The 8,429-nt window shown below is 38.1% G+C and overlaps 1 protein-coding gene across 1 annotated transcript in view; it reads right to left on the reverse strand.

The window, feature by feature from the left end:
- Positions 1-8,429, reverse strand: part of hace1 (HECT domain and ankyrin repeat containing E3 ubiquitin protein ligase 1) — a 68,317-nt gene that overhangs the window by 18,454 nt on the left and 41,434 nt on the right. The window contains exons 10-13 of the mRNA XM_043687021.1: positions 4,838-4,935; positions 3,810-3,897; positions 3,507-3,656; positions 2,478-2,674 (exon numbers count right to left, since the gene is read on the reverse strand). Of these exons, the coding sequence (XP_043542956.1) occupies positions 2,478-2,674; positions 3,507-3,656; positions 3,810-3,897; positions 4,838-4,935 (533 nt within the window). The remainder of the gene's footprint in view (positions 1-2,477; positions 2,675-3,506; positions 3,657-3,809; positions 3,898-4,837; positions 4,936-8,429) is intronic.

Raw genomic sequence — 8,429 nt, forward strand, 5'->3', positions numbered from 1 at the left:
AGCCACGAAACGACACGACCAGCTATCCTTAGTAGCCACACACGCAGACGACAAACAACATGAATTCGACTGGGACAACACTACCATTATAGGGCAAGCCAAACAAAGAACAGCCAGGGAATTCCAAGAAGCATGGCACTTACCCACAAACTCCATCAACAAACACATCGATCTAGACCAAATATACCGGCCACTACAGCGGACAGCTGAAACTGACAACCGGAAGCGGCAGGGACAGGCCACTATAAATGCTGGTGGAAACACCACAGAAGCGCTTCACAGGAGGTTCCCAAGCACTGAGGATGTCACATCGACAGGGGACGAAACGTTTGCAACAAAAATTTCCAGCTCAGCGAACAGAACCACAACAATGAGCACCCGAGCTACAAATCTTCACCCAAACTTTAAAACAAGATTTAGTAGAGGTTTTCAAAATCATGAAAGGTTTGGCAAGAGTAGATAGGGGAAGCTGTTCCCACTCACAAAAGGAATATGAACAAGAGGGAAAAGAGTTAAGGTGATGTGCAAAAGCAGCAATGGGCCAAACTGTGTCCTTCTGTGCCATAACAATTCAGGGATCCGGTCATTGTGAACATATTGGTGGGTATTCTCAATGCAAATATGGGACTTAATCTCAAGGACTGTCTGGTGGTCACCGCTATTGATATCATCATGAACGATTGGATAGATTTGCAGTGAGGACAATGGCAAGTAGGCTTTTCCCCACTAGATACTGCGTCATGTCACAGGCACAGCTTAGCAACTCTACTTTAGGCCTCAGCCTGCTCGATCATTTTGGTGCCACTGTGCCATTCTCGGTGATGGACATTCAAGTCCCTCAAGAAGGGGGAGGCTGGTAAACTAGAGAACAGCTAACATTTGATTAATTATAAAACTAATAGGTCACATATGTAACTTGTGGCAAGTCACTGAATTTCAGAATGCCTAGTTGTGGTCTGTGAAAACAATTTGATAAGTCCTTTCCAAGTCTGATCAACTTTCCACAAATATCCTGAGTTCTCACAACATGCAGATTCTCAAACATTTCTCCTTATTCAGAAGGTACCTTATAGAATGAGCATGCTATGATAACAATCCAAATCTTTGTTAGAAGACTTCAAACAAGTAAAAGTAAACCAATAAATGGCAGATCTGTACAACATATGGAAGAGTAGAGATACATTGCATTTCATGCCTCCAACATGCCATTCAACAAGCTTATTCTTCATTTGGATGAAGCAGAGGGAAGGCTAGTTGTGCTCATGGCCATAGGGTGGTGGGGTTAGGAGAGAAAAAAACTTTTAGAAACCCTGACACTTCATTAGCTGTTCCGCACCCATCAGTTGCCTAAAATATAGCATGTAGAATATATGGCTTTTCTGAATTTAATATTAGTTCCTTAGGCAGTCTAAAGCTCCATTTATATGCAAAAGAAACCTCATAAAGGTTGTCACATATCTAATTCTGAAATCAATGCTTCAGAAGTGACCCTACATTATATCAATATCAACATGTTGGGTTTGGAATCAGCCAAAGAGATTGCAGTTTTGTACAGACAATAATTAATTCTTCTTTCCTCAGTTTTTACTTTTGTGATCCCAACTAATGGCACTACTCAACAAGTCAGAATTCAAAGTAAATCTTAGCTTGATTGATTTTTTTTGTTTTGTTAGTTCATATGGTATTTAGTTGCCTAGAGACGTCACACAAAGTTCCAGATTTACTTTAACAGAACAAAAGTCAATTACACAAAATAAATTTTAAAACAAACATGCTGGTCTTTAGAATTTTACAGAAAATGTATTGTGATGCATTTATATTTTCCAATTACAAGCCATTTAGTCAAGATCACAAAATAATTAGTGCCTTTTTTTGAAAACATTGTCTTTTGAATATTAATAATATTTAACTAAATTAGATCAATCTAAAGCACAGATGGAGAGCAATGTATCAGAAGGACAAAGTATTTGACTAAAAAAGATCATTCAGTATTCTTTGGTGTTGTCTCAATTCCTGTACCAAAATACGCTTGACTACAAGTAGTGTTAATCATAACTAATTAAATTGCATACTTTTGCTAAAATCCAGATGTATTAAGAATCATATTGAAAATGGCATAGCATTTAACACATTTTTAGATCTAGTAACTGTGAAACTGATATATAGAAACAATGCTTCTGGTGCTGTATGACAGATAGCATTAAACCTAATTGTTAATGTGCTATCAGGCAGACAATATTGCCATCCTTTTTAACACCACCACCTTTAATTGAAACTACATATGAAGGCACTGACTAAGGTCAGCTGCAGTGCACAACAGATTTCTAAAACACAGTGCCCAATGGAAAGGCTTGCTCAGCTGGAATTCTAATTCCACTTTCAAACAAAAGAGTCATTGGACCTCAGTGCCAAACCTCTCATATGAAAAAGGGGCTGTTTAAATAATATAGCAGGGAAAAGATTAAAGATTAACTTACCTTATTTTCCTGGGTGACAAGTATACTTATTCCCCCAGGTTTCAAAGGCACCTCTTCCATTGCACCAAATACATCAGTCTCAACAGAAAAAGTAAGTTCTAGGCCAAGATCACTAATATCATTGTCCAGAATCCACTGAAGATTTTTAGCATACTCAGGATCAATGGAGGCCACATCCTGATAGTTTACAGGGATACCTGAAAAACATGTGGACATCAGAAAAACGTGTAGCACAGATGCTGCAGGGATTTAATGCAAGTATTTTAAAGGCTAAGCAATAAATATATTAAAATATATAACAAAAAGCAATAAATATATTAAATATATAACAAAAACCAAATCACTGTGTATACACAAGCCAGAATACCACACCTGCAGCCACTACTGGGACTAAGTTAACTGAAGATTTCGGTTTTTTCCCCCAATAATACTAGATTTAGAGAAATAGATGCTTCTTTGTTTTCATCTTGCCTTGCTAGTTATTCTTGTATACGCGCCTAATTTCATTTCCATAGTCTTTATCCTTTTACCTTTTCAAATGCAAAGAAAAGGAAACAAGGTGGGAACGGAGAGGTGTAGGGAGACAATGAGGGGACAAAGGAAGAAAGATTACAATCTTAAATTAGACACAGCCGCAGGATAGGAATTTGATAGTTTCTCCTCATTTAAGTTCTAAATTCAGGGGTTTGTGAATTTTTGGATTTGTCCACCAAAGGGTTGTAGATCAAGGGATTTGGGACTAGGGAGTAAGCACTGAGAGCCATAGATTCACCTCCTGATCCTATTTTATATTTAGTCAAAACATTTTATTTCTCCATTCTGATTTCAAAAGGACATAATTTTCCTGTATTCCCTTATATCACATTTTCCTTCCACCTCCCAGCATCCCTCTAGACCAAAGTCTTAAAAATGAACCATCTGTAGCACAGTTAATGTACAGCTTTCTCCCACTTCAAATGTTACTATAGGAAACCAAAGAAAAATTGCACAAATCAAAATCTAAAAATGTGTGATTTAAACAATTCTTACCAAGGATATGTTTGTAGAATGAACGTGTGAAGTAGATGTTAACCAACTGTCGGTGATAAAGTGCCAAACCTAGAATCTGCCCTGCAAACCGAAAATAATTTAGGTGGTCTGGATTCACAGAAGAATTACTGTTAGGCTGGAAGGTAGTTCCTGTAAGAACAGACAAAAATCAGTTTGCACTGCAAGATAAGTCAACAACTTTAATTGAAAGTAAGATGGAAAAGATTCCAGTTTTGGATTTTAAGATTTCAGATTGGCTCTGTACATGAAACTATTTCCTGGCAAACCCACAGAGTCACTTACCATCAGCTGACTGAGTGAAAAGCGCATAGTCTGGATTAATTATCTCACTGGAAAGGATGTCAAACCATTCACGTACCACACCTTGACCCTGAATATAGAGAAAGGAACACAAGACTGAAGGTTACAATACTAATCAATTTAAAAGTATACAGATACTAAAGTTTAGCTGCCCATTCTCCTATCTCTCCCATCTTTGTGTCAAATGTGTTTCACAACCAAATTTATTGCAAAGCTCTCTCAATATCATTTAGAGCTGGTCACTTGGTGTGAATGACAATAACTTGCAAGAGTCTCCCAGTTATTTTGTATCTTCATTTGTGTACTCTCTCCTCCGTTTCACTGACTATGAGGGCATCTACACATCTAAGGCACCAGGAATCCATATTGCACTACTTCATAGCATGTTGCGAGAACTAGAAATAAACTGCCACACGAATAGCAAATTTTACCACAAAAATCTTAAGTGGATTCATTGGAACAAAAGTAAAACAATATTTTTATAGGACTGCAGTGACAGCAGTCAGAAGAAACTAATAAGCATTGTGCAGATACATTTCAAGCAATTTCATCTGATTTCAAATTTCTTTTCACTACTGTCTAGCTCCCATTCTTGGCCACCACATAGTGAGCATTCATTTTATACTTCCATTTGACTTTTTGACATGGTTGACTAAGAAAATCTCCTTGAAGGATTCAAGTGGAATGCAATATAACAACACAAAACAACAATTTGCTCAACAAAAATGTTTTTGTTCACTGATAATGTTGAAAAGAGTTATCAAAATGGACCTGGGAAAAAACACAATTCGGTATGTCTGGTATTACTAAACAAAATTGTCATTCAAGGGTGTCTCAAAGATCTTCATACCTTCAGAGAAAACCTTTGAATTTTACAGTACTCCTAAATAGTTGCAGTATGGATTTAAATATTTTTATATTGCTACCGGCATAATTTGAATCAGTCATGTGTTAATCTCTTCAGAACAATTATTTATCAAGTTTATTTAAAATTATGTACAGTAACATACCATGCCTTCTTCACCATGAAAACGTACAGCTACACCTTGTTTCAATTTTTCATAGCTTGCTTTTGACACAACTTCACAGCTGCTCTGGAAAATTGAATCTGCAAACACAAAGTCTGTGTGTTATTAAGGTTATTCCTCAACACACAATATACAAAATATAATTCACACAAAGCATTACAAGGTGAGTTTTCATTGCTCTCATACTCTTCTCACCCTTTTCTTCATGTACAAGCCCGATCTTATAAAAGTAATGCAAAATGTCATTGCATTTAGCCCTCTCACTCAGTCAATTCAGACAAGCAGCAAGAGTTCTCCAGTTTCTACTAAATAATTTGAAGGAAGAAAGTCAGCATATAACAATGCAGCAAACTCTCCACTGCTGGCCTAATCATTATTTATGTATGAACTTCTGGCAAATGCATTTTTGCTCTGAAATAGGGAAATTCAGGCACCTGATGTCAGAAATTCCCTACTCCTCAAAATTGTACAATCGCTCCTTGCCATCTGACACACCATTCAAACCCAATGAAATGTATGCAGCACTCTTACTTAACTAATTCAGAATAAACTCACCAAAACTAAATCTTGTTCATTGAATTGAATCATTTATTATCACATATATTCAATATAAAATACAGTGAAAACTTTATACTGTCACCTTACATAGGCGCCATTCACATTAACTTAGAATAAAACAAAGATAACCTGAAGAGAGTCCAACTTTTTCTTCTTTACTGTTAGTCTTACTCCAGGCTTCCTAGCCCACGCCATGCCGCCACGAGTGGCTGACTCTAGGCTTCACAGGCCAGCCAACTGTCGTCATGCTGCTTCTGAAGACACACTGCCACTCCAGAGCAGTACAAATATTTCTTAATAGCATGGTTAAGTCTTTATTTTTGCCAAACAACCCCTCTGGTATTGAAAATTCATCTTAACTCTAGTATTCTATCAGTTCAGGTTTTAATTTTTGCTTGAAAATTTTAAGAAAAAAAGTTTATCTGCCTTTTTTTTTGCTAGTTTGATTCTCTGTATCTGATTGGACACCAAATTCAATATTTTAACTAGCATTTGTTACTTCCAAGTCTGCTATTCAGCAGCAATTTTCAATCAAACTATTTGCCTTATTCACACAAGTCTCTACCCTCTACAAAAGTGCTGTGAATTTTAGATGGATTTAGGGAGCAAGTTTCAAAGTGTACAGAAGAGAAGGCATGGTCTGCCTATTGATGGTGGATTCAAGAAAACAAAATCCACCGAGTGTGGATAAGTAAAACAAAGGGAATAATATTACATTTAAATGGTGACGATGTATTTGGCAACTTGAGACGAAACCAGACTATTCATAACCTGGTCTCATATTTGGCTGTTATGAGTTTCTAAACACATATTTAGATCAGTCAGACTGTCCATTTCCATCTTCATAATATTGGTGGAGTGTGCCCTACCGCAATTCATTGACCACTGATGTTTCCATTCAAACTTTTGTCACCTCTCGACTCAACTATTTCAACACTCTCCTGGTGGATCTCCCATTCTACCCTCAATAAATTTGAGATCAACCAAAATTCTGCTGTCATTGACCTTTCTCACTCCAAGCCTGTTCTCAATCAAATGCTTTGGCTAATGTACATCAACTTTGGATTAAGCAATGTTTTAATTTTAAATTTTTTATCCTGGTTTTCAAAATTTATCTATGGCTGCACCCATGCCCACATCTAACCTACTTCAACACTACAATCCTGCAAAATATATGTACTGTACTCACCAATTTACAGCCTCAAGCCGCTCCGATCTTAATCACTCCACCACAATGAGATCGAGTTTTCAGCTGCCAATGCCCAAATTCCAAATCCCTCTGACTCTTTCCTCCTTTAATAGGTTCCCTAAAAACCTCTGACAAAGCTTTTGACCATTATTTCCTGATGTAGCTCAGTTTATTCATGAGATATTTGTGAAGTACCCAAGAAAGTTTTATTTCACTAAGTCCCTGCTTAACATCAACTCATCTGACATTGTTAATAATGTTGAAGCGAATAAGTGTCAATTACATCCATTTAATATAGTGAATTTCTCTTTAGTATTATACATCACAGACAGTTCTGTGGCCTGCAATTACGTATTATCTTTTCCTTAGTGATCCCATTCCCACTCCCCTAGTCCAGTCTCTCATCACCCCGGTTCAGATTCTAAGGCACCCAGAGTCCATTACAATAATTGGGGTTGTTAGTTGCACCTTCAGCACTGCCCTAGCACTGGCTCTGACCTGCCAATCTTACCATAGACAAAGAACCCAGATCCGTTCTTGAACTGCCCTTCACCTGGCCCTGTCAACACTCTTAAATAGAATCCTGGGCTCCATCTAGTGGCAGACATGTTTGGTGCCAGTAGTGTTATCCAGCTGATGTGTACACTGCCACTGAATGCAGCCCGGTCAGTCTCTACATTCTGCACTATAGTCAAGTAACTTTTTGTGTGTTCTGCTTGATATTGTATTTCTTAGATAATGTGTGAGTTATTTAATTGAGCAAGTTATTTCAACTGAGGGATGCACAGAGCTGCCTGTGAATTGTACAGAGTTCGTACTTGTATACTCAATTGAATTCAATTCAGGTAAGTGTGAGGCGATGCATTTTGGGAAGGACAAACAGGGCAAGGAAATACAATGAAGGGTAGGATCCTGGGAAGCACCGAGAGTCAGAGGGTCCTGGATGCTCATGTCCACCGGTCCATCGAGGTATTAGGGCAAGTGGATAAAGTAGTTAAGGTGGCATACAGAATACTTACCCTTTATTTGTCAAGGCACAGAATTTAAGAACAGGAAGGTAATGCTGGGACCATCTAAAATATTAGTTAGGCAACAGCTACACCACTGCATCCAGTTCTGGTATTCACATTATGGGAGGAATGTGATTGCACTAGACAGGGTGCAGAGGAGATTTACCAAGATGTTGCATGGGCTGGAGAGTTTTAGTTTTGGACAGAGATTGGACAGATTAGGATTGCTTCCACTGGAACGGAGGAGATTGAAAAGGGATATGATTGAGATATATAGATAATGAGGGTTAAAGACAGGGTGGACAGGAAACTTTCCCCCTGGGTTGAAGGATCAATGATCAGGAAGCACAGATTTAAGGTGAGGAGAGGAGGACTTTGTTTTAAAACCAAAATCTGGAATTCATGCCTGGAAGGGTGGTGAGGCAGAAACCCTCATAACATTTTAATAGTATTTAAATGTATACTTGCAATGCCAAGGGATAAAAGGCTATAGGCAAGTCCTGGTGGCACTCCATTGATCACAGGCCTCCAGTCTGAAAAACAACCCTCCACCACCACCCTCTGTCTTCTACCTTTGAGCCAGTTCTGTATCCAAATGGCTAGTTCTCCCTGTATTCCATGAGATCTAACCTTGCTAATCAGTCTCCCATGGGGAACCTTGTCAAACGCCTTACTGAAGTCCATATAGATCACATCTACTGCTCTACCCTCATCAATCTTCTTTGTTACTTCTTCAAAAAACTCAATCAAGTTTGTGAGACATGATTTCCCACTCACAAAGCCATGTTGACTATCCCAAATCAGTCCTTGCCTTTCC

This window comes from Chiloscyllium plagiosum, chromosome 3, assembly GCF_004010195.1.
Source record: "Chiloscyllium plagiosum isolate BGI_BamShark_2017 chromosome 3, ASM401019v2, whole genome shotgun sequence".
Classification (NCBI taxonomy): Eukaryota; Metazoa; Chordata; class Chondrichthyes; order Orectolobiformes; family Hemiscylliidae; genus Chiloscyllium; species Chiloscyllium plagiosum.